At 43.7% G+C, this 23388-nt stretch overlaps 3 protein-coding genes across 5 annotated transcripts; 1 reads left to right on the top strand and 2 right to left on the bottom strand.

Annotated features, from left to right (window-relative positions):
* Positions 1 to 2869: 2869 nt before the first annotated feature.
* On the bottom strand, positions 2870 to 12551 carry LOC110506232 (putative sodium-coupled neutral amino acid transporter 8). 3 transcript variants are annotated; one of them, XM_090222402.1, is made up of 12 exons: positions 12429 to 12551; positions 10331 to 10444; positions 10107 to 10193; positions 5155 to 5353; positions 4830 to 4986; positions 4602 to 4706; positions 4392 to 4449; positions 4123 to 4237; positions 3726 to 3873; positions 3435 to 3637; positions 3244 to 3295; positions 2870 to 3058 (listed from the first exon to the last, which is right to left on the bottom strand). In XM_090222402.1, the coding sequence occupies exons 1-12, from the start codon at positions 12534 to 12536 to the stop codon at positions 2956 to 2958; spliced, it is 1449 nt and encodes a 482-aa protein (XP_090078528.1). In that variant the 5' UTR covers positions 12537 to 12551; the 3' UTR covers positions 2870 to 2955. The 3 variants fall into 3 exon arrangements, with proteins under 3 accessions (XP_090078528.1, XP_021441313.2, XP_021441314.2); XM_021585638.3 differs by lacking the exons at positions 10107 to 10193; positions 10331 to 10444; positions 12429 to 12551 and adding an exon at positions 6404 to 6915 and having other exon boundaries at positions 4590 to 4706; XM_021585639.3 differs by lacking the exons at positions 10107 to 10193; positions 10331 to 10444; positions 12429 to 12551 and adding an exon at positions 6404 to 6915.
* A 1448-nt stretch (positions 12552 to 13999) lies between these two features.
* On the top strand, positions 14000 to 18558 carry LOC110506105 (dynein axonemal assembly factor 1). Its single transcript, XM_036964323.2, has 10 exons — positions 14000 to 14520; positions 14627 to 14762; positions 14859 to 14950; positions 15149 to 15370; positions 15707 to 15873; positions 16076 to 16197; positions 16316 to 16482; positions 16682 to 17388; positions 17616 to 17681; positions 17912 to 18558. The coding sequence occupies exons 1-10, from the start codon at positions 14394 to 14396 to the stop codon at positions 18212 to 18214; spliced, it is 2109 nt and encodes a 702-aa protein (XP_036820218.1). The 5' UTR covers positions 14000 to 14393; the 3' UTR covers positions 18215 to 18558.
* A 739-nt stretch (positions 18559 to 19297) lies between these two features.
* On the bottom strand, positions 19298 to 22705 carry LOC110506575 (neuritin-like protein). The gene is made up of 3 exons (XM_090222401.1): positions 22437 to 22705; positions 21306 to 21453; positions 19298 to 21033 (listed from the first exon to the last, which is right to left on the bottom strand). The coding sequence occupies exons 1-3, from the start codon at positions 22621 to 22623 to the stop codon at positions 20724 to 20726; spliced, it is 645 nt and encodes a 214-aa protein (XP_090078527.1). The 5' UTR covers positions 22624 to 22705; the 3' UTR covers positions 19298 to 20723.
* Positions 22706 to 23388: the final 683 nt, after the last annotated feature.

Raw genomic sequence — 23388 nt, 5'->3', positions numbered from 1 at the left:
TGCGTGATCTTGTGCTGCCACTGTCACATTGATTAAATGCTTGGCGGTCTGTTCCATTGTCTTCCTGTTTAATTTACATAATAGTATCCAGTAATTATTAAATTGTCTTCAAATAGTGCCACTTTATTGAATGTAAGGAATTTAATTTGCCAAGGGCAAATTAGGAGGCAGATGTAATGATGTTACACTGTTGTGAATGTGTATAAGGTATAAAGGCTGCATGCGTGTGCGTGTGTGTGTTGTCAGCAGCCTGATCTGTGGTTTCAGCCTATGACTCTCTATGCATAGATACAGTACATCCCTCATTTCCCCACTCTGTCACATAACTCATTCACACACCGACTCACACACATACGCTTCACACTCTGCTAGGGTTCAGTCCGTTATATCTGGAGTATTTCTCCTGTCTTAGCTGGTATCCTGTGTGAATTTAAGCATGCTCTCTAATTCCCTCTCTCTTTTTGTTCTCTCTCTCTCTCTCTCTCTCTGAGGAGGACCTGAGCCCTAGGACCATGCCTCGGGACTACCTGGCCTGATGACTCCTTGCTGTCCCCAGTCCACTTGGTTGTGCTGCTGCTCCAGTTTCAACTGTTCTGCCTGTGGCTATGGAAGCCTGACCTGTTCACTGGACGTGCTACCTTGTCCCAGACCTGCTGTTTTCAACTCTCTAGAGACAGCAGGAGTGGTAGAGATACTCTGAATGATCGGCTATGAAAAGCCAACTGACACTTACTCCTGAGGTGCTGACCTGTTGCACCCTCTACAACCACTGTGATTATTATTATTTGACCATGCTGGACATCTATGAACATTTGAACATCTTGGCCATGTTCTGTTATAATCTCCACCCGGCACAGCCAGAAGAGGACTGGCCACCCCTCATAGCCGTTCCTCTCTAGGTTTCTTCCTAGGTTCCGGCCTTTCTAGAGAGTTTTTCCTAGCCACCGTGCTTATACACCTGCATTGCTTGCTGTTTGGGGTTTTAGGCTGGATTTCTGTACAGCACTTTGCGACATCAGCTGATGTAAGAAGGGTTTTATAAATACATTTGATTGATTGATTGATTGCTATAACTACTGATTCTGATGTTGGTTAACACTTAAACAGTCATATTCAGCATCTCTGCTGTCGGGCTCTACACTGCACCATCACTGATATACCAGTACTCACCGCTGGGATAGAGGGAGGTCAGTGAGGAGGGAGAGGGGGAGAGAAGAAGAGATGCAGAGCAACAAAAAAATAAATACGTATAAAGGGAGAGAAAATTGAAGTGTTTCCATATGTTCTGTCATTTCGAGCTGCAGTCTTTATTTACAATGTCTCATTGTGGAAGAACTCATTCAGTCGTCCTGCCTTCATCCATATGACAGACTGCCCCCTGCCACAGCTCTGCAACATGACACTGCAAGCTGACTGGACTGTAGCTGCATATCTGTTGTGATTAGTTGTGATGGCCACAAAGGAAGAATAATTTATGAATGCACATACATGTCTATGCATACATACATACATACAGTGGGGAGAACAAGCATTAGATACACTGCCGATTCTGCAGGTTTTCCTACTTACAAAGCATGTAGAGGTCTGTAATTTTTATCATAGGTACACTTCAACTGTGAGAGTCCAGAAAATCACATTGTATGATTTTTTAAGTAATTAATTTGCATTTTATTGCATGACATAAGTATTTGATCAGAAAATAGGAACTTAATATTTGGTACAGAAACCTTTGTTTGCAATTACAGAGATCATACGTTTCCTGTAGTTCTTGACCAGGTTTGCACATACTGCAGCAGTGTTTTTGGCCCACTCCTCCATACAGACCTTCTCCAGATCCTTCAGGTTTCGGGGCTGTCGCTGGGCAATACAGACTTTCAGCTCCCTCCAAAGATTTTTTATTGGGTTCAGGTCTGGAGACTGGCTAGGCCACTCCAGGACCTTGAGATGCTAATTACGGAGCCACTCCTTAGTTGCCCTGGCTGTGTGTTTTGGGTCGTTGTCATGCTGTAAGACCCAGCCACGACCCATCTTCAATGCTCTTACTGAGGGAAGGAGGTTGTTGGCCAAGATCTCGCGATACATGGCCTCATCCATCCTCCCCTCAATACAGTGCAGTCGTCCTGTCCCCTTTGCAGAAAAGCATCCCCAAGGCCTCCCGGGTGGCGCAGCTGTGCCATCAGAGTCCCTGGGTTCGCGCCCAGGCTCTGTCGTAACCGGCCGCGACCGAGAGGTCCGTGGGGCGATGCACAATTGGCTTAGCGTCGCCCGGGTTAGGGAGGGCTTGGTCGGTAGAGGTGTCCTTGTCTCATCGTGCACCAGCGACTCCTGTGGCGGGCTGGGCAACCAAGGTGGCATGGTGTTTCCTCCGGCGCATTGGTGCAGCTGGCTTCCGGGTTGGTTGTGTGCTGTGTTAAGAAGCAGTGCGGCTTGGTTGGGTTGTGTATCGGAGGACACATGACATTCAGCCTTCGTCTCTCCCGAGCCCGTACGGGAGTTGTAGCGATGAGACAAGATAGTAGCTACTACAACAATTGGATACCACGAAAAAGGGGTAAAATTCAAAAAAATAAAAACAATTAAAAGAAAAAAAGAAAAGCATCCCCATTTTAGACTCTCACAGTTGAAGTGATATGATAAAAATAAAAATTACAGACCTCTACATAAGTAGAGTAGTTTCCTACATGTAAGTAGGAAAACCTGCAGAATCAGCAGTGTATCAAATACTTGTTCTCCCCACTGTACATAGATCAATTTCCCCATGCAGTGTTGATTTAGCAGCACTACATCAATATGTTATTCTAGACTTGACTTCTGACTCCCATGAACCTCAACTTTAAAAACATGATGAACCTCAAACAGAACCCGGGTACAATCATAATGATGTTGTTTTATTGATAATGACGCTGGCAAAGATGACAGTGCTGGTGATTTTGGTTGTTCTGATGGTGATGGTTATCAGAATTTGTGGAAGATCTCCATAATGGCAATGGTAGTGCTCTGTCCAAAAATGAAGGCTCCAACAATTACAGTAATCACACCCCACACAGTGCACACCACCCTGCAGACAGGGAGAGAGAGAGAGACAGAGGGACAAAAGAGAAAGAAATGGGTGGAATCAGATACATTCATGAATGTTTACAATAGTAATGCAATAGTATGCAATTTAACTCATGTTTTGTGGGCATTTTGTGATTAAATTCAAAACCACCAGGTGATTTCATAACTTCAAACTACTCCACTCACCTGACTCTGGGCGACACAGGCTCTGACTGCATAGTGAATACCAGGCAAAGCCCTGCAACACGCATCTCAATGTTAGTTGACACAAGTTTTACACAAACACAGGATCAGCTCAACACAGGAACGCATGTGAGTCACAAACAACCTCAGACACATGCCTACATACACACACACACACACACTTTGTTTCATACCAGGAAAGATAAAGATGAAGAAGGCACTGATTCCTCCGATAACGCTGATGACCTCACTCATGTCAGGGACGAACATGGCGATGAGGAGGGTGATTGTGATCCAGATGACAGTCAGAATCACTCTGCAGCGGTTCTCAAACGAGTGTGTGACTCCACCGCGCCGATGGCGACGAATTCGCAACATCAGGTCCAGAATGACAGACCTGTGCAATGAACATAAATGTACACACAGACTCAGTTACATGGTAACACACAGAAACAATTGCTTGTGCTGTCCAAGTGGGACCCTACCTTCCCAACAGAAGTATAATTGGATAGATGGTGATGATTGATATTCCAAATAGCAGTCTGGCAATGATCATGACCACATCATTTCCAGGATATGACATCAGAATATCAGCCGCCACTGTGCGCCCAAACGTCAGGAAGCCAAAAATACCTAAGAACAGAGAAAGGAATATGTCTGACAGCCTGACAGCTCCTACAATAGCTCCCACAATGCACTAAACAGCTGGACATCAGGTCCTGTTAGAATACTTCCTTGCATCCTAAAATCCATCCTTCTTTCCTTGAGGTATTCACTGCTCAACGCTAAAACCATCCAACTGCTTTCACCAATCCAACCACTTTTATCAGTAATTTACTTCAAGGAAGGAGGGACCATGCCATGATTGACAGGCCAGCTCACCTGTAAGGGTGTAGATGAGCAGACAGAAGAACATAGAGATCACAGAGATGATCACCCAATGGGAGAGCTTCTTGTTCTCCATGCTGCTGTAGATGGCTATACAGGCCTCATGGCACTGCAACACACAAACACACATTCATATACATACTAATAATACACAAACAGAGTATAGGTGTTGTAGCAGTGTAACACACACACAATCAAAATGCATAACCCTATAGTACAGATACTGTCTCCAGACTTCAAACAGTTAAAAGTTTGTTCTGTACCTGGAAGCCAAAACAGATGGTGGGGACGACGCTGAACATTGAGGCACATGAATCTTTTCTAGAAAACATAGAAGACAGGGGATAACATATTATCACACATATCATATGCACAAGTATACTCAAACTTGCCGAAGAAACACGTGCACACAAACACACATGCACATACATACATACACACACTCATTCAAACCAACTTACACACTCACTGACCCTTCACTGTGCTCTGGGGTAATGACGGCTGAATGTTCGTCCATCATGTAGTATTTGACAATGACAGCCACACAGAGATATGTAGCAGCTAGAGTGCCCAGCACACTGAGTGATGCAGAGAGAGTCAAAGAGTCAAAGAAAGATAGGGGAAATAGGGGGTCTGAATAACCATGTAGTATCCCAATTTTTAACACACACAGGCAAGCACCCCCGCTCCAACCGACACACCTAGTGTATTTCTGGATGCCAATCTCTTTGGGGATGGAGAGAGGGAGGATGAAGATGAGGCACATGATGAAGAGGTGGAACCGTTGGTCCGTGTACCAGTGGTACGGTATCTCGCCCTCTAAGGACCCCGTCACCGTCTCATACAGAGACACACACACTGGAACACATACAGAAAACATTCATAGATACACGTTAAAACATTTTCAGGGCGTTGGTGGCTCTATCGGTATATCAGATAACAGCATCCATTTATAACTGTGGCTATGGGGCCATTGTGGGAACAGCGTGATGCTGTGTCAATGCTGGTCTGGACGTTATCACTCACGTTTGTCTAGCTGGTCCTGCACCACCACCAGGAAGGCCACAGAGATCATGAAGAGGTTGAAGCAGAAGCAGACCTCACACAGCTGGCCGATGGCCCCCCCACACACCTCTCGCACCACGTCCTGATAGGTATTCTTTCTGCTGATGGATGAAGCATAGCCCAGGATGATCAATCCGCTGATCAGGAACACCAGTGATACCTGGGGGTCGGGGTTGAAGGAGAGTGTTTTGCAGTACAGATATCATTATGTCTGAGCACATAAATGGTTCCAGTGCTATTCTCCCTTCCTCCCTGAATTGAATCCCTAAAATTGTTTGGATAAGTGCTAGAAGTTTGACAGGGAGCTCACATTTGGCAATTTAAATGAAAACCATGTTCCCCATCAATGATACAGTGAGATGGAAACCACTAGACTAATTGTTTGTTGTAGCCCTGATGGAGTAAATCATCCACCCATCAGACACATACAGAAAGAACCACAAATACACACACAGGCAGGCCTTGCTGCTATTACAGTATACATGCATGGGCGCCTGCCTGGCTCCTGACCCATGAGCCCTTCATTAGAGTTAGCATGTGAAAAGATGCATCTCATTCACACCAAGGAGAGGAAATTCAACAAAGCAGGCCTAGGCCATGGGTGTATGCGGCCTCACACAGGCAAACACACACACACAGGGGCAGACTGGGACCAGAAATCAGTCCTGACATTTCTAACACACTGACATATTTTTTCCTCAAGGCACCCATTATTAGCCAGTTAATGATCATTTTGAGCAACAAAAAAACAAGCAAAACAGGCCCACTGGGCTAGAAATGGACCAGACCATCTGGCATTTGCCCAGTATGCCAGTTGGCCAGTCCACCATTATGACACACACACAAACTAATATGAGAACATTTAAGTATTAACAGGATGAAGTAAACTAATTTTGACTTTAATGAAGGGTGCAATAAGGTGCGTGCTTCTACACCTGCATTGCTTGCTGTTTGGGGTTTTAGGCTGGGTTTCTGTACAGCACTTTGAGATATCAGCTGATGTAGGAAGGGCTATATAAATACATGTGATTTGATTTGATTTGCTATGACTTCCACATATTTCCCATAGTGTATGTTTGATTGAATTGACACCAAGTTACAGCACATTTCTTGATTGTGTGGACAAAAAAATGTTTTTCTGTTTGATTACTTTACTCTTTTTTTTAGAACAATCCCACTATTTTGGTTCTTGATTTTTGATTGCGCTCACCATTTCAACGCTGATGGCTTTATTGACTCCTCCCGCCTTCTCGAAAGCCCACGGGAAGTTAAGCAATCCCGCGCCTAGGGCAGATTTGAGCATGATGAAGATGGCACCGAACGAACCGAGCCGTGGGGGATCCGCGTGCGAAGCAGATCTCGCCAAAAGGCTGATACTCTCACGAGCAAGTTCTTCCATGTTTGGCCACACAGGTCACCGTCCTTGTCAGTCTTTGCAGTACAGTTTCCTGGAGTCGGGATGGCAGATGTTACGGTTGCGCTTCAAAGCGCTTCTGCCTTCAAGTGCGCCTTGAGCCTCAAATAGCTATAGAGTGTGAGGAGATTAATTTAAGTGTCGCTGAAGTTTCCAGTCCCATAGAGTCCTCAGCGTTATGGCTTCAGAAAGAAAAAGTAGTCTTTCATACATTTGTGCTATATATACTGTATATATAGGCCGACCCTAGGTGGCGGCTCTTTCTGTCCATGAGGCATCCACGCGCATCGCCATGATTACACAAGAGAATCCGAGGTGGACTCAAATAAAACAGCCAACACATTTCACTCTAAGGTGACAAATATGACACCAGGCTGCGACCGTTACTGTGTGTCTGACTGTGTGTGTGTGTGTGACTGGGACACCTGTAATCTCACTGGGTACATACTTAAATTCAATGTAATTTCCACGTTTGTTACACGTGATTTCATTGAAATGACGTGTAACCAACGTTGATTCAACCCGGGATAATATTCCCTATTTCACCCCATACAGAACTACCCCATACAGAACTAATCAGTCGATATAATCGAAAACAATCATCAGAAATCAAGCGATATGAATCAGACAGTGGGGCGCCGTCTGACGCACTAGTTGGTCAGAAGGTTCAAATCATCGTTTCATATCGTAATTTCTGAGTAGGGGGTAATGATCATTTTAATTGTGCTGTAACTGAAACTAGAATATCTTTAGATGTCCTATCCTTTCGTCAAATATACGTACTGGGTTTTTAAAAGTGTTTTTACCCCGGGATAGCCAGCTAATATGACCCATAGTAAGGAAGAACGTGCATTGAGTGCAATTCGATCTACAGTACATCTACACCACGATGTGATATGTTGATTTGAACCTTCTGACCAACTAGTGGGTCTGGCTGCGCCCCATTGTCTGATTCATATCGCTTGATTTCTGATGATAGTTGTAGATTATATCGACAGATTGCATTTGTATCTGGTGACGGTTGAGTGATTATCAGCTCTTTGTCCAGTTATATGAAGAACAGTGGCTGGCAGCCGCTAGTATAGGAACAGAGGAGCGCGGTACATAAAGGCGCATGTGCGTACAATTGATGCGAGCGACATTCGTCTAGAATTCGAGTTAACTCAGACGACACAGAGGCCCACTGAGAGTAAAATATGCTCAAAGGAATTCGGCATGCGCACAGGAATTCGGCACGAGAGTGACTCGTGCCAAAAGCAAACAGTATCACCTGAGCAAATAGGATAACGTGACGAGTGCTGACAGCGAACCTGACAACTGCATGGTTTAATGTGGCTTATTTATGAGGATCTAGTCTCCCGTGGCCATCCTTGCAAAATGAAATGAATTGTATGATCAGCAGGTAAACGTTTGTGATTTACAAGTACAAATGGTCATTTTGACAGATGGAAAACCCTCCTTGTTTGCAATGTGAACTTTAGGATCAGGAGCAGGTCAGGGGTCAGAGGGTCATCTCTCAGGTGGACCTGACAAATAGCATGCAGCAGAGGGCTGTCAGACAATAGAGAATACATTATCTCAGGTTCTTCCTATTTCATTGTGTGTGGTATGCAATGTATCTGAGAGAAAAAGATGCAGGTGCTGTCTGGAGCTTCAACATTCACATCCTCTAGGTCAGGGAGATCATGTGGAGAGTCATGTGACCTTTAGTCAGGGGATAAGGCTTTAAATTAAGGTTAGAATCAAGAGAGGTCTGGGGCAGTCTGTGCTTTTGGATAAGACACTGATGGAGAGGGACAATATTTTTTGCTGATAATGTAAATGAGTACATTAGCAGTTTAAAAAAAAATCACATTACATGTAACTATTTACATGTAATCAGTTACTCTCCAACCCTGCTCTATGATCACCTCAGCTGTCTGAGATTTTGGCTGGCCACATACTGACCACTCAATTCAATTCAATTCAATTCAAGGGCTTTATTGGCATGGGAAACATGTGTTAACATTGCCAAAGCAAGTGAGGTAGATAATATATAAAGTGAATATTTAAAGTGAAAAACAATACAAATTAACAGTAAACATTACACATACAGAAGTTTCAAAACAATAAAGACATTACAAATGTCCTATTATACAGTGCCTTGCGAAAGTATTCGGCCCCCTTGAACTTTGCGACCTTTTGCCACATTTCAGGCTTCAAACATAAAGATATAAAACTGTATTTTTTTGTGAAGAATCAACAACAAGTGGGACACAATCATGAAGTCGAACGACATTTATTGGATATTTCAAACTTTTTTAACAAATCAAAAACTGAAAAATTGGGCGTGCAAAATTATTCAGCCCCCTTAAGTTAATACTTTGTAGCGCCACCTTTTGCTGCGATTACAGCTGTAAGTCGCTTGGGGTATGTCTCTATCAGTTTTGCACATCGAGAGACTGACATTTTTTCCCATTCCTCCTTGCAAAACAGCTCGAGCTCAGTGAGGTTGGATGGAGAGCATTTGTGAACAGCAGTTTTCAGTTCTTTCCACAGATTCTCGATTGGATTCAGGTCTGGACTTTGACTTGGCCATTCTAACACCTGGATATGTTTATTTTTGAACCATTCCATTGTAGATTTTGCTTTATGTTTTGGATCATTGTCTTGTTGGAAGACAAATCTCCGTCCCAGTCTCAGGTATTTTGCAGACTCCATCAGGTTTTCTTCCAGAATGGTCCTGTATTTGGCTCCATCCATCTTCCCATCAATTTTAACCATCTTCCCTGTCCCTGCTGAAGAAAAGCAGGCCCAAACCATGATGCTGCCACCACCATGTTTGACAGTGGGGATGGTGTGTTCAGGGTGATGAGCTGTGTTGCTTTTACGCCAAACATAAAGTCTTGCATTGTTGCCAAAAAGTTCAATTTTGGTTTCATCTGACCAGAGCACCTTCTTCCACATGTTTGGTGTCTCCCAGGTGGCTAAAATAAATAAGAATGCGAATTGGAAACCCTAAGCACTCTCTCTAGCTTCTCTGCTTTTTGTAGTTGCTCTCTCTCGCAATGCTACCATACCTGTAGACTTCCAGTCGTTGTGCTAACACTAGTTAGCATTGACTCACGAAACTACCGCTACTTCATACTGCATGCAGACAAACAAATGGAATCTATGAGTTCATCTGACTCTGGGTATGTAGAACAAGAGCTTAAATGTTGTTATCTTGTAGTATCAGTACTTTATTCTGCTACTGTGCTTATTCTCCCTCTGGCTGACCTCTCGCCCTCTTGTTGCTAGCTCTCTAGCTGATCTCTGTCCAGATCCTGTCTTTCCGGGTGCAAATGTATACGAGTGTGTGTGTATGTGTTTGGCATATATATCCTACAGTGCATAACATTTCACTTTGCATCTTTTATTAAGGTTTGCATTTTTCATTCAACTCTCCAATTTCTGTCTCTAGTGGGATACAGGTCCCTCGGGATCGGAAGAACCCCTTGTTCACCATCTGCACGCGTGCATTCTTCTTGTAGGGAGCCTCCAGGGGTTTGTCTACATGCCAGCCGTACATAGACGATGAGAGGACAGGCACCCGTCTACCCCTTTCCTGGTGCAACAGGACAAAATGCTTAATCAATCATTGACATCAATAATGGGCAGTAAGAGTTCTAAGTGGACTGGCAAAAATGAAGAGACATCTTCAGAAAGATTATGGCCCAGAGAAGAAGCTTTGTAAATACTTACCTCCTTATTAATGTTCAGTGTAAGGTTCACAGCCTTGTCATCACGTGACACTTTGGGTTCATACCCCTCCCTGAGATGGAACACAGCATCATAAACCCTTCCTTGCTCCTCACGCTGTGTATACAAAAAAAACTGTGATTAACAGTTGGCTAATGCCATCATTGGAGGTAGTAGTGTCCCTGGAAGCATATTTTAGAGGAGGTAGTGCCATATAGCTTAACTACAGGAGTCCTGGTTTACAACAAGCCCTGCCCCGGATGTAATCTGCCTAAATGACTACTGCCACGTAGCACTTACGTCAGTAGCCATGAACTGCTTTGAAAGGCTGGTCATGACTCACATGAACACCATCATCCCGGAAACCCTAGACACACTCCAATTCGCATACCAACCCAACAGATCCACAGATGAGGCAATCTCAATCGCACTTTACACTGCCCTTTCCCACCTGGACACTTCCCTTTCCCACCAGCTCAGTGTTCAACACCATAGTGCCCACAAAACTCATCACTAAGCTAAGGACCCTTAGACTAAACACCTCCCACTGCAACTGGATCCTGGACTTCCAAACGGGCCGCCACCAGGTGGTAAGGGTAGGCAACAACACATCTGCCATGCTGTTCCTGAACACCGGGACCCGTCAGGAGTGTGTGCTTAGTCCCCTCTTGTACTCCCTGTTCACCCACGACTGCGTGGCCAAGCACGACTCCAACACCATCATTAAGTTTGCTGATGACACAACAATGGTAGGCCTGATCCCCGACAACAATGAGACAACCTACAGGAAGGAGGTCAGAGACCTGGCAGTGTGGTGCCACGACAACAACCTCCCTCAATGTGAGCAAGACAAAGGAGATGATTATGGACTACAGGAAAAGGAGGGCCGAACAGGCCCCCATTAACATTGACAGGGCTGTAGTGGAGTGGGTCAAGAGTTTCAAGTTCCTTGGTCTCCACATCACCAACAAACTATCATGGTCTAAACACATTAAGACTAACATAATTGCAAAAGGGTTTTCTTATGACCAATTAGCCTTTTAAAATGATAACCTTGGATTAGCTAACACAACATGCCATTGGAACACAGGAGTGATGGTTGCTGATAATGGGCCTCTGTACGCCTATGTAGATATTCCATAAAAAATCTGCCGTTTCCAGCTACAATAGTCATTTACAACATTAACAATGTCTACACTGTATTCCTGATCAATTTTATGTTATTTTAATGGACAAAAAAATGTGTTTTCTTTAAAAAACAAGGACATTTCTAAGTGACTCTAAACTTTTGAACGGTAGTGTATATACTAGGCGGTGTCAGAGGAAGGCCCAAAAAAATTTCAAAAACTCCAGTCACCCAACTCATAGACTGTTCTCTCTGCTACTGCAAGCGGTACTGGAGCGTCAAGTGTAGGTCCAAAAGGCTCCTTAACAGGTTCTATCCTGAGCTCTATAAGACTGCTGAACAATTATTTAAATAGACACCAGGACTATTTACATTGACCCCCCCCCCCCCCCCCCCCTTCCCACTCGCTGCTTATTATTAATGCATATAGACTTTACCCCTACCTACATGTACAAATTACCTCGACTAACTTGTACCCCCACACATTGACTAGTATATAGCCTCCTAATTGTTATGTCATTTTATTGTGTCTTTGGTAAATATTTTCTTAACTCTATTTCTTGAACTGCATTGTTGGTTAAGGGCTATAAGTAAGCATTTCAAGGTCAGGTCTATGTAAGGTCTAAACCTGTTGTATTCGGTACATGTGACGAATACAATTTAATTGATTTGCTGTAGCCTACCCCCTCAGTTGCTACATGGCAGCAGTGAGTTCATCCAGTCTCATAGATCTATGTTAGAAATGTGCTCACTTTTACATTGCGTTTTTTATTTGGTCATGTCTTTAGAGGGGCAATAGACCAGAATCTGTTCATTTTGCCTACAGCCTTTGAGCTTATTGGCACAGAAGTGAGGCTAAGGCACTGTCTTTCCCATGTTTACTGCAACTTATATCAGATGAGAATAATACACTATGGTGCAATTATGTAGGCTTAGGTGGATATGTTATGTTTTATAGCAATGCATTTGATTTACCTCTGGTAACATGCGCTGGAAATAAGAGGAACGGGACACTGCGTCAAGCTCCCTTTGAGTGAAGCTTCGCGCCCGCATGCTCGTGTTGCCCCCTTCTGTCTTGCTCATGTCACTGCACTAGCGTGGAACAACGGGTTGCAACAGTAAGCCTTGATTTCGGTGTCTTCATGGAAAGCTACACTTTCCAAATTGATCCCTCAATTTAACGGTTCACGCACCTCTCACTATGTAGCCTATGACGTCAGTTGTAAAAACATTTTTTTTGTTGATTCTGTCACAAAGGTTGTGTGTTCAAGCATAAAACACATTTCCTGCTGACTGTATTTTAGCCTACAATATATGTAGTTTAGACGATATACTGATTCTCTACACTATACAGGGCGTTGCTTGTTTTGTCACATAAACTGAAATTAAGCAAACTATTAGAATGTTAGCAACCAGGAAATGGCGGAGAGATTTCTGCATATTAAACCGTTAAAGCGGCAATCAGCATTTCAAACAACAACAAACCGCTTTCCCACCCCTGTTTCAGTAAAAAGCTGAGGGAAAGGGCTGGAGAAATGTAATCAATGTCACATTCTTAGACAGAGCTATGGAATCAAGGCTTGAGCATCCATGATATCAACATTATAGTTCTAACCATGTTTATAGGCTATATAGTGTTTATTTACATGTACTTTGTTTCCAAACATTGGATTGAAACAAGCTTGTATTTTGGGTTCTGATGGGGTATGACAGTTGAACTAAACTCATGCAGCATTTATAAGTTATCTTCTTCAAGAATCAATGGGTACATTTAATTTATTCAGATGAATGAAGCAACTTCAGATTTCCCCTTTAAGGTGTTAGTTAGCTTGCTTTGTTTTTGGTAGCCTAATCATCGTTGTAGCCTTGTATAAGCCTACTGTGAGAGTTAGTTCATATAAGTGCATAGAATTACATAACTAGAAATAAAACTAGATGTATAGGATCTCTGCCTTTTTGTGGTCGACAATACATGTATTATTCAGAATAGGATACACTGATTACATACAAGTTTTATTTTGGAATCGCTGTATGCTGTGTAAATATTCATATTTTTGATCTCGGGGAAAAAATAGATTGACTGTCAGTCCTTTTGACCAATGAAAATGTTGAAGTGTAAAGACGGCTTGGCTACATGAGTTTATATCAGAGCCATCTAGGGGGTTCGATTAATCCCTCCGGGCGTTCTTGTTGGTGTGTTTTGCGTTGGCTGAAAGATGATTGTATTTGATTTGGAGGTGGCTCACCTCCTGGGAGTGAGCTAGGCGAAGTCGGCTCAAAGCCCATGGCGAAGTCGGCTCAAAACAAAAGTGACTTAATTAAGCACGTGTAGTAATTACTAGGATTATGTGGTTTCCCATGCTAAAGGGATAAAAACGGGTTATCTGCCTTCCCAATGAAAAATAGTTAGAAAAGTCAAACAATTTTATGGAAAAGAGATGTATATTTCTGGACGGTGCACAATGTTGCCTTGTTGACAAAATGACCGAGCGGCGCAGATTTACTGTTCGATTTGAGAAGGGCGCTCCTCCCTCCCGATATCACCCGATGTCGTAACGTGCCATACCCGGTGCCCCGCGGTTTAGCATAATCGAATCCGCACATTAATACTGACGAATTTCTTAGTTTATTTATAATGTATTTCCTTTTATTTGTGTAATTCAAGGCTCATCTGTAAAATAGAACTTGGTCTCAGTATGACTCCCTGATAAAATCAAGTTTAAATGAAATATGACTCTGGCTCGCACAACCAATCATGAGAGGATGGCAGTCGTCGTTTGGTGTTCACCGTTGCTATGGAAACACAGAAAAGCTTTACCGGAAAATAGCTGATAGGGAGTTTATGACAAGTTATTACAGCTGGCTAATAAGTAAACACAAACTGTTAACTAAACAAGTAAATAGTATATAGAAGTAGTAATCACTGAAAAAAAATCGACGATGCATCCTGAACCCATCGAATCCGGTGAGGTGGAAGAAGAGAGTGGCGAGGACTCCAGTACGACCCTGCAAGCTGGAGATGCAGAAATATTGCTGAACGCAATGTCAACAACTTACAGTAAACTAGGTTAGACAGTTCACCATAATTTAGCATAATAGTCAGCACATGGCAGCATGTTAAATAATCGTATGTGTCTAGCCATGTCTAAAGTTATACTCCTCTCTCACTTCAGAGGAGGCCCCCACGGCGAACTGCAGCCCCCTGCCAAACGATTTCGAAGGAGACCGTTGTGTGTCCTCACATACAGAAGTCGACAAACTCATACAAGCCCAACAACAAGAGAAAAAGGAAAAGGACTCAGGTCCAAGGTAATCTTAAAAGCTAGGAATTGGCTGTCAGTAGCCTTCTAACATTATTGTTCGTTCTGTCTAGCATTCTAACTAGTGACGCTTTATGTTCCTCAGAATGACAAAGACATTTCTGAAGGACCACTGCAAACAAAATAAACTCTACATGACACCTCGATTGAATGACACACTGTATTTGCACTTCAAAGGTATGTGTGGAATTGTTGTTGTTGTTTATGGACGGTTTAGATATATTGTTGCATGAATCATTTATATAAATTAAAATCATAAGCTTTGTGTGGTCTATATAGAATTGTAGGTGGAGTATAACTACGCTGTTAGTGTTCTTGTAGTATTCTAATGTAGTTATTTGTTTTATGTTTTGTTTTATGTTTGCCCCCTCTTAGGCTTCTCCACTATAGAGAATCTGGAGGAGTACACTGGGCTGAAGTGTCTCTGGCTGGAGTGCAACGGGCTGCTGCGCATCCAGAACCTGCATGCCCAAACAGACTTACGCTGCCTCTTCCTCCACCAGAACCTCATACACAATCTGGAGAACTTAGAACCACTCAGCAAGCTCTGCACCCTCAATGTCTGCAACAACTACATACGCACCATCGAAAACATTGGTGAGTCTGTCCTCACTCTACATACCACACCTATCTGGCTATCTCAGTGTGTGTGTGTGTGTGTGTGTGTGTGTAACTGATGTGAAACGGCTAGCTAGTTAGCGGTGGTGCGAGCTAAATAGCGTTTAAATCGGTGACGTCACTTGCTCTGAGACCTTGAAGTAGTGGTTCCCCTTGCTCTGCAAGGGCCGTGGCTTTTGTGGAGCGATGGGTAATGATGCTTCGTGGGTGACTGTGTGCAGAGGGTCCCTGGTTCGCGCCCGGGTATGGGCGAGGACGCGGTCTAAAGTTATACTGTTACAACTCCATCTATCTGATTTGTGAGTATTTTCCCAGCCTGCCTCCCTGATCTGGGCACCCTGCAGATAGCCCATAATAAGCTGCAGACAGTGGGAGACGTGGAGCATCTGAGTCAGTGCCTCTCCCTCAGTGTACTGGACATGTCCCACAACCTGCTGGATGACCCAGACATCCTCACTGTGCTGGAGAGAATGCCTGAACTGGTGAGAAGACATGCTCACACAGATAAACAGTACTGTATGCTAATAGAGAGCATATCATCTTTATTCATTAGTATGCCCATGCGCATGACACACTGACTATAAAATGCAAATACTCTTGCTTCATGCTGATAATATACCCAAGCCGGTGTATGTGTGTGTGTGTGTGTGTGTGATTACACCCTTGTTGTTCCCTCCTCCTCAGCGCGTGCTGAACCTGATGGGAAATGAAGTGATAAAGAAAATCCCATACTACAGGAAGACTATGATCATACGTCTAAAACAGCTCACGTACCTGGATGACCGGCCTGTGTTCCCAAAGGACAGGTGCATTACCAGTTTGTCTCTGTTTGCCTGTGCATGTCAACTTATGGTTGAGTCATTGTGTGCTCTGTGATGTTGGTCCTTGGTTGCTGTATGATTGTCATGTGGTTGCGGTATGAAGGGCATGTGCGGAGGCGTGGGGGACAGCGGGTCCAGAGGGGGAGCGCAGGGAGAGGGAATCATGGCAAACACGAGAGAGAAGGAAGATCCAGGACAGTCTGGACGCCATGGCAACCATCAGAGACCAAGCCAGGGAGAGACTGCGAGTCAGAGAGCTGCAAGAGAGAGGTACGCACACACACTCTCATATTTACACACGCACGTGCCCCCCCCCCCCCCCCCCACACACACACACACACACACACACATACACACACACGCACACACACATGCACACACACACACACACACACACACACACTTGGAACCTCCTACACACACACACAACGTAGAGATGGTTCGATAAGGGTGTGTTGACCTTTTCCAGGGGAGTATGAGACCACTACAACTCCAGAACTTGAGAGCCCCAGTGAAAAGAACCAGAACCAGAATCAGAGCCTGGGCTGGGAGGAGAGGATTCAGGCATTTGTGGAGGACAGTCTGGAGGCCCATGAAGAGTTCCTACAGACACAGAGAGAACAGCCAGAAAAGGAGGAGCTAGGGAATGAACAGCCACTGAAGAAGCAGCTAGACAGAGAACAACCAGAAAGAGAGTATCCGGAGAGAGATCAGCTAGAGAGAAAGCACCAAGAGGGAGATCAGCTAGAGAGAGAAGACCAAGAGGGAGATCAGCTAGAGAGAGAGCACCAAGAGGGAGATCAGCTAGAGAGAGAGCACCAAGAGGGAGATCAGCTAGAGAGAGAGCACCAAGAGGGAGATGAGCTAGAGAGAGAGGACCAAGAGGGAGATCAGCTAGAGAGAGAGGACCAAGAGGGAGAACAGCCAGATGGAGAGCAAGCAGCAGAACAAAGCTTAAAGGAAGAACTGTTAAACCAGTCAAAGAGAGAACAACTACAAAGAAGGCAGCCAAAGAGAGAGAAGTTAGAGAGAGAGCAGTCAGTATGTGGCCAGCCAGAGTCTCAGACAGCTGGGGTGATTGTAGAGCACGGTCCTGGACCAATGGTGACTGAGCTAGAGGAGAGAGAGGACCTGGAGACCATCCACCTGGAGCCACGCCCACCACTTCGTATTGATGTGAGTCAGACTGACCACCACAGCCAAGCATTACCAGTCACTATCACTATAATAGAGTGATTATTACACTGTAATAACTTTTTATTGTTGTTATCTAGTCCCTCTCCATCAGCATCTTATCCAAAAGCACAGACTGCCTCAGACTCATATCATTTAGCTCTTGACTCTAACCTTCATTTAGAGCACTAAAGCCTTGTCCCCTGACTAATGGTCACCTGACTCTACAGGATCTCCCTGATCTGGAGGATGTGAATGTTGAAGATCCAGACAGCACCTGCATCTTCTCCTCTCAGGTACATTACATACCATACACTAGGCTGTAACTTTGATTATCCAAAAGAAAGAATAGAATACCTTTAGAATTTATTGTACAATAGTCAGCATGCATATTCCAAATACACACAATTAGTCTCTAAATTACTCACATACTAATATTTTATTAGGTCAACACAGCATTTAAGTCAGCAGTGTATTCAATTTGGGTCAGCTGTGTTGTGTCTGAATTGACCACCTGTGTTTCCAGCAAGTATTCCGGCCAAAGATAGAGGTAATTTCAGGAGACACCAACGATGTAGATCCAATCATACATCAGAGTGGGACTGTGTGGATCACAGAGACCACACCTACCTCAGATCCAAGCTCATCTTCACTGTTCAGGGTCTGTAACAACACGTCAAACAAATCGCCCACCAATCACCTGGTAGCATTGGACCCAGAGGCGGGGGATGCCCCAGAGCTGGTGATATCAGACCCTCAGGGAGAAGCCAGGCAGAGGCAGAGCCCTGAAGCCAGAAAACCAGGTTGTCTCATTGAGGAGCTGGACTAACTCTGCAGAAGGCTGTGATAGCATTAACAACACTAGGTTTAGGTGTTCAATCTGGGAAAGCCTTGTTTTGCTGAATACAGGTACAATGTAAGCACAGAGAGCTGCTATGGAGCTATTTTGCAGCCACGGGTTTACACCCAACACATTTTCTGCACTAAACAATTTTTTTTGTTTTTTTTTGTTAGTTATTCGTAGCTGTTCTGTTACTGGTTATACTTTATATTCTGTATTCTCAGGCTCAGTGTTCTAAATTAAATGTTCATAAACTCTATTCAAATCCATTCCAAAATAATCCCAGGCAGATTATAGCCAGGGCTCATAAAATAAAACGTTATAGTACAGTATGGGGAATTTGTCTCATTGCTTGTTACACAAATACTTAAAATATACCACTAGGTGGCACTTAAGTACCAAATGTGCGCCTCATATGTGCAATAGACTGGCCCATTCTTACAGAAAATAAAACATAAAAAACAAAAACAAGTTTAGAAAATAGAATAATGATGATGATGATCATGCAGAAATGTGAACCTAACGAACAGTTATTTTGTCAAAGTCTTTGCGAGTTTTAGTAGTAGGATTATTACAGACCTGCTAATTTAAAAACACATAGAATCTCTTCTTTATCATTTAATATACCCTGGACTGGGGGATATACCCAGGGCCAAGTGCTCAGGTCAAATACTGGTCACAGGGAGACTAGAGAATAGATTTTAGTAGATTGGGTCTTTTAAATAAAGGTACCAAAAAGAGGATTAACAAAAAATATATCCACCTGTCTCTTCATCTCTCTCGTCATAGCCACACGCATGCACAAATGGCATTGTCTACTGTTCTCTAAATCTTTGTTTCTGTTCATGACCATGTTCACATCATAATTCACCATCTCTTCATGTTTCCTCCTCCCTATACCCCTCCTCCCTCCCCTACTCTGACACATGGGCTGTCAGGGTGCATCGAGGGATGCTGGGCAGGAACAAAGACAGATTAAATTGATCTGCTCATGACCTTCTGTTATGAAAGGATTTAAGAGCAAACACACACACACACACACATTGCACGTTACATGCTACACCATACATATTCTTGTTAATATATTTTATTACAAATGAATGCATGAATTATTATTCAATCTAACTGTTTGGATCAATCAGATGTGTGTCTGATTTCACATCTTACAATTGAATAAAACAAAGCATGCACCCCTTAAAGCAACTGCTCTGAGCAACCTCACATGAAACTATGAAAACAAACATGTAAGTGAAGTGCAGCTTCTGATATCATTTTTACATTATGATGAATCATTACATAATAAGTCCACAGGCACAATGTGTGTGGTGGCTATTCCGTGCCCAGTGCCCACACAGGCAATGCAAGAATCAATGATTGGGGAATATAGGGATTTAGTCAGCTGGTGGCTGAGTAAAATACATTTTGTACAGGTGAACTCTTATAGCTCATATAAAAACACGAAAGTGGCTGGCCCGCCCCCAAAGTGACTTATCAACTGTATGCAAGGATTCCTCTGTGTTGTCTAAGGAATTCAGAATTATCTGACCAACCCCCATCTCACCAACCCCCATTGTCACACCTCTGGGTAGCAGAGGTTCTGTTGTCTTTACAGGTCTGATATCTGATTGGAAGTTCATTTTACAGTAATGCTACTGATCAACAACTCAGATTCTGAATCCGAACAACTAAAATGTTATAAAAGGTCTTAAATTCATTCTTTCTATTTTTTGTTCCTGAACTGCTGTGGTGAGATACTTCGTCTTTCTTTCTTATTTTCTCCCTCTCCCATGAGCTATGTGCCATGGCTCAAGCTATGGTTTCTTTGTCTCTCTCTCTGACCATGCCTAGAATGCTTGCTAATGCTTTGTAACTTAAGCTTTATGTCTTGTATGTGAATCCATTCATTGCATAAAGTTATTAAGTAATACTTGCTTTGATATTCACTTCTCGTGACAGTTCCTTGATATTAGTCACTTGATTGCACATGGTTTAACTATAGTCTTTTGCATATTGTTATTTATCTTCTGAAGTCAGATAATTCAGTTAATGGGCTTATTGCTTAGTCTTATTTACAAGTTGCATGTGAGGTATATATAATATATGCATACATACGTGTATCAAATATTGCCCCACTACACATCACATATAAAAACAGAGTTCACCCAACATGTAGATTATAGAGCAACTCTGTATCAGTAATGTCAGTACTTCCCTCTTATAAATGATAGGTGGTATACAGACAATTGCACAGAGAGGTTGACATAGAAACTCTATTTTACATAATATGCATAATAATGATGTCCATAACACTTGGGAGTGTTTTCTTGCGTTTCTGTGTGTGTGTGGATGCGTGTTGGAGGAGGTATGCATTTTGGAGTGTGCTTGTGTGTGTGTTGGAGTGAGGGTTTTTTACAAGTGTGTGTTGGTTAATTAGATGCTCAGTCCATTTAAACACAAGGCTCACAGAGAACCTATAGCAGTCTGAGGGAGGCCAGGGCTACATCCTGAGAAGGAGCAGTAGAGAGATGCATGCTGAGAGCAGAAGCGTGGTGTAGGCGGGTCCAAGGTGATGCGTGTACCCTTTTAGAGTTTCTTGATTGGTCTGGTCTGATGTTGGTGGGCTCAGGGAGGGTGGCACGGGCACTGTATTGGGTGCCAGTGTGGTGCGGCTGGCACACATGTCATAGAGGTTTCCAGAAAACTGGGTCTTCCTGGACTCTTGCCTCAGAGACTCCCACACAGCCGCTGCGTCTCCAGGACAACTGGCAAGTGCCGCATTCGCACACACATGGAACGCATCCCATGATCTGTAAGGGGGCAAGGAACTCTAAACTCTAAGGAATTCTGAAGGTTGTGAATGAGGGACATGTAAGGGAGTGAGACGTATGCGTGTTTACAGGTATTGGAGCACATGTTGGGCTACAGTCTGATTCTGTATGAGTGACTGAAAATGTGATTTAGTCAGATGAACATTTACAACAGTTATTTTCGAGAGGAGATGGGAGAATATGCGAGGATAGAAAGAGAGCTGGAGTGATTCAGAGTAGGTGTCAATTTGGAGTGGGAGAGAGAGACTCACCTGCAGATTGTGTCAATGTCCTGTGTGCTCTGCTCTTTCTGTGTGTCACCCAGACTGTCCCCCAGAGTGAGGAGACACTGAGCAAAGCTCTTGTAGATGACGCCACAGGAGCTAGGGAGCGCAGCAGCCCAACACACAGGGACCAGACCTGAGGGAGGGGAGGGAGTGAAGAGTATCAATGTGAATTACAGTAGATAGATAAGCTCTGTTGTCCACTGCTGTTAATAGATTACTTTTCATTTGTTTATTTATGTCTGGGGTTTTAGCATCGGAGTAAGGTCATTCATCAGCCTGCATTATATATTACAGTTACACTGTATGTTACAGTTACATCACGTGTGTGTGTCTGTGTCTTTGTGTGTGTATGTGTGTGTGTGTAAACCACATGTACACACACATTAGCAAACATACAAACAAACAACCACATAATCACACACAAACACACACACATTAGCTCTGAGAGAGGGTGGAGAAGGAACATGAAGATGAGCATCACCACAGGGGGAAGGTTGGGGTGAATGCAACACACTCTACAAATGAATCTCTTGCTCTGGTGTCCTAGCACAACATGCATGATGTCTCTCTCTCAACATAACATTCTTATGGCCTTTAGTAACTCCGTAAACTACAGGAGGTACCGCCCCCATCCTCAGCACTCAGTGGGATAGTATTCTACAGCTGTCCCACAACTCCCTGAGAGACGACAGTGGGAGGCACACACACAAATAAACACACACACACTGCGCTGTTCGGAACAAGCTAGAACAGCATGTATTTCATTAGGATAAGTACTTCGTAAAACCTCTCTCCTTCATTTCCGAATGGATTCAGAAAGAAACACTTTTTCACCCATACCATTGCACTCCTCTCCTGACCAACTTACCATCACTTCATACCAAACCATCACTCCTGCCCTGCTACTTATTCCATCGCTTCAGTTTAAAATATTCTAATAAACAAAAACAATTGAACAGAAAAAATAGAGGAAACTAGTAAGAGCAGAGTGAGATAAAGGCTGCCTATGAAGTGTCACACTGCACTCACCACACTAAAGTAACATCACTACAACACACACAGACAGAGACACATAGATATACAATACATAAATAGATAAGGGAAAGGCGTCCTTACAGAGGTAAAGAGCAACAGGCAGGAGGAAAGTCACGGTGCAGGCATGGGACCTCATACTCAACTGGCCCAACTGAGTCCAGTGGAGCCCCAGCACACAATTAATGGGCTCTGATCTGATGACGTTCACAGCAGTGTTGTAATCCCGGACAGAATTTTGGTGTCTTCTCAGAGTGAGGTGTCCTGTCATTCATTTGTTGAATCATCAGAGCTCAAGAGTAGAGCAGAGCATACAGGCAGATCGTAGTGAGTGTTCACAGGATTAACAGAGCAAAGGGCCGACGTGCTGCATCCAGGGGATGTGTGTGTAGGGGAGGGGTGGAGGGCAAGCTGTGGAAAGCTTGGGGGCAACGGACCAGGGACGTCACATCATAGCACACTGGATTAGAGCATTCTCATTTCAAATCTCAGTATTAAGGGCATTTAGAGAAGGTAAAAAAAACACATAGCACAATTTGGTAGAGAGATAGAAGAGGGAGCAGAGCTCCTGAGAAATATGGGCTTCATATAGTTTGCAAAACAGTTTCTTACAAAATAGGGGAAATACTCCTAACACAGACCTGCAGATTCCAGATGTTTGGAGTTACTATTTCTCAATGAACATAATTTATTCTGGGTTTATTGAGAATTACTCAGTAAATCTGTCCTGTATATTTTGACAGTTTCTGCCTGAGTGGGGCTATGTCTTGTTTTCTAGGGCGGTGAGGTGGGCTGTGCTGGGTTAAATAATCCGATGTTTGGGAAGAAGCGGGCAGATGGCCCGCTTCTGAGGATTAGAGAATCCGGCCCACCTGGGAGAGACAAGCTCGGAATCACAGGATCCTCTGGGAAACTCAGCCCCCAGAGGACAGGGAGGGGGGACCGGGTTCAGGCAACATTAGTTACCCACACACAGATCATATGTGGAGTTTCCATCTGCCCCACATCCAATGCCAGCCCTTCCTGGTTGAGCCTT

The sequence above is a fragment of the Oncorhynchus mykiss genome, chromosome 26, assembly GCF_057628025.1.
Source record: "Oncorhynchus mykiss isolate SJ-2025 chromosome 26, ASM5762802v1, whole genome shotgun sequence".
Classification (NCBI taxonomy): domain Eukaryota; kingdom Metazoa; phylum Chordata; class Actinopteri; order Salmoniformes; family Salmonidae; genus Oncorhynchus; species Oncorhynchus mykiss.
This window is presented reverse-complemented; position numbering and strand designations above follow the sequence as displayed.

Excerpts from the sequence above, each read along its gene's own strand:
- LOC110506232 (XM_090222402.1), bottom strand. The coding sequence starts at position 12,536 with ATGAGCAAGACAGAAGGGGGCAACACGAGCATGCGGGCGCGAAGCTTC. Across the intron at positions 4,987-5,154 it reads GCAGGACCAGCTAGACAAAC|TGTGTGTGTCTCTGTATGAG; the intron begins GTGAGTGATAAC and ends TATGTGTTCCAG. Across the intron at positions 4,707-4,829 it reads GGCATCCAGAAATACACTAG|TGTGCTGGGCACTCTAGCTG; the intron begins GTGTGTCGGTTG and ends TGCATCACTCAG.
- LOC110506105 (XM_036964323.2), top strand. The coding sequence starts at position 14,394 with ATGCATCCTGAACCCATCGAATCCGGTGAGGTGGAAGAAGAGAGTGGC. Across the intron at positions 14,951-15,148 it reads ACTGTATTTGCACTTCAAAG|GCTTCTCCACTATAGAGAAT; the intron begins GTATGTGTGGAA and ends GCCCCCTCTTAG. Across the intron at positions 17,682-17,911 it reads CCTGCATCTTCTCCTCTCAG|CAAGTATTCCGGCCAAAGAT; the intron begins GTACATTACATA and ends CTGTGTTTCCAG.
- LOC110506575 (XM_090222401.1), bottom strand. The coding sequence starts at position 22,623 with ATGACAGGACACCTCACTCTGAGAAGACACCAAAATTCTGTCCGGGAT. Across the intron at positions 21,454-22,436 it reads GCCTGTTGCTCTTTACCTCT|GTCTGGTCCCTGTGTGTTGG; the intron begins GTAAGGACGCCT and ends CCCCTCCCTCAG. Across the intron at positions 21,034-21,305 it reads GACATTGACACAATCTGCAG|ATCATGGGATGCGTTCCATG; the intron begins GTGAGTCTCTCT and ends GCCCCCTTACAG.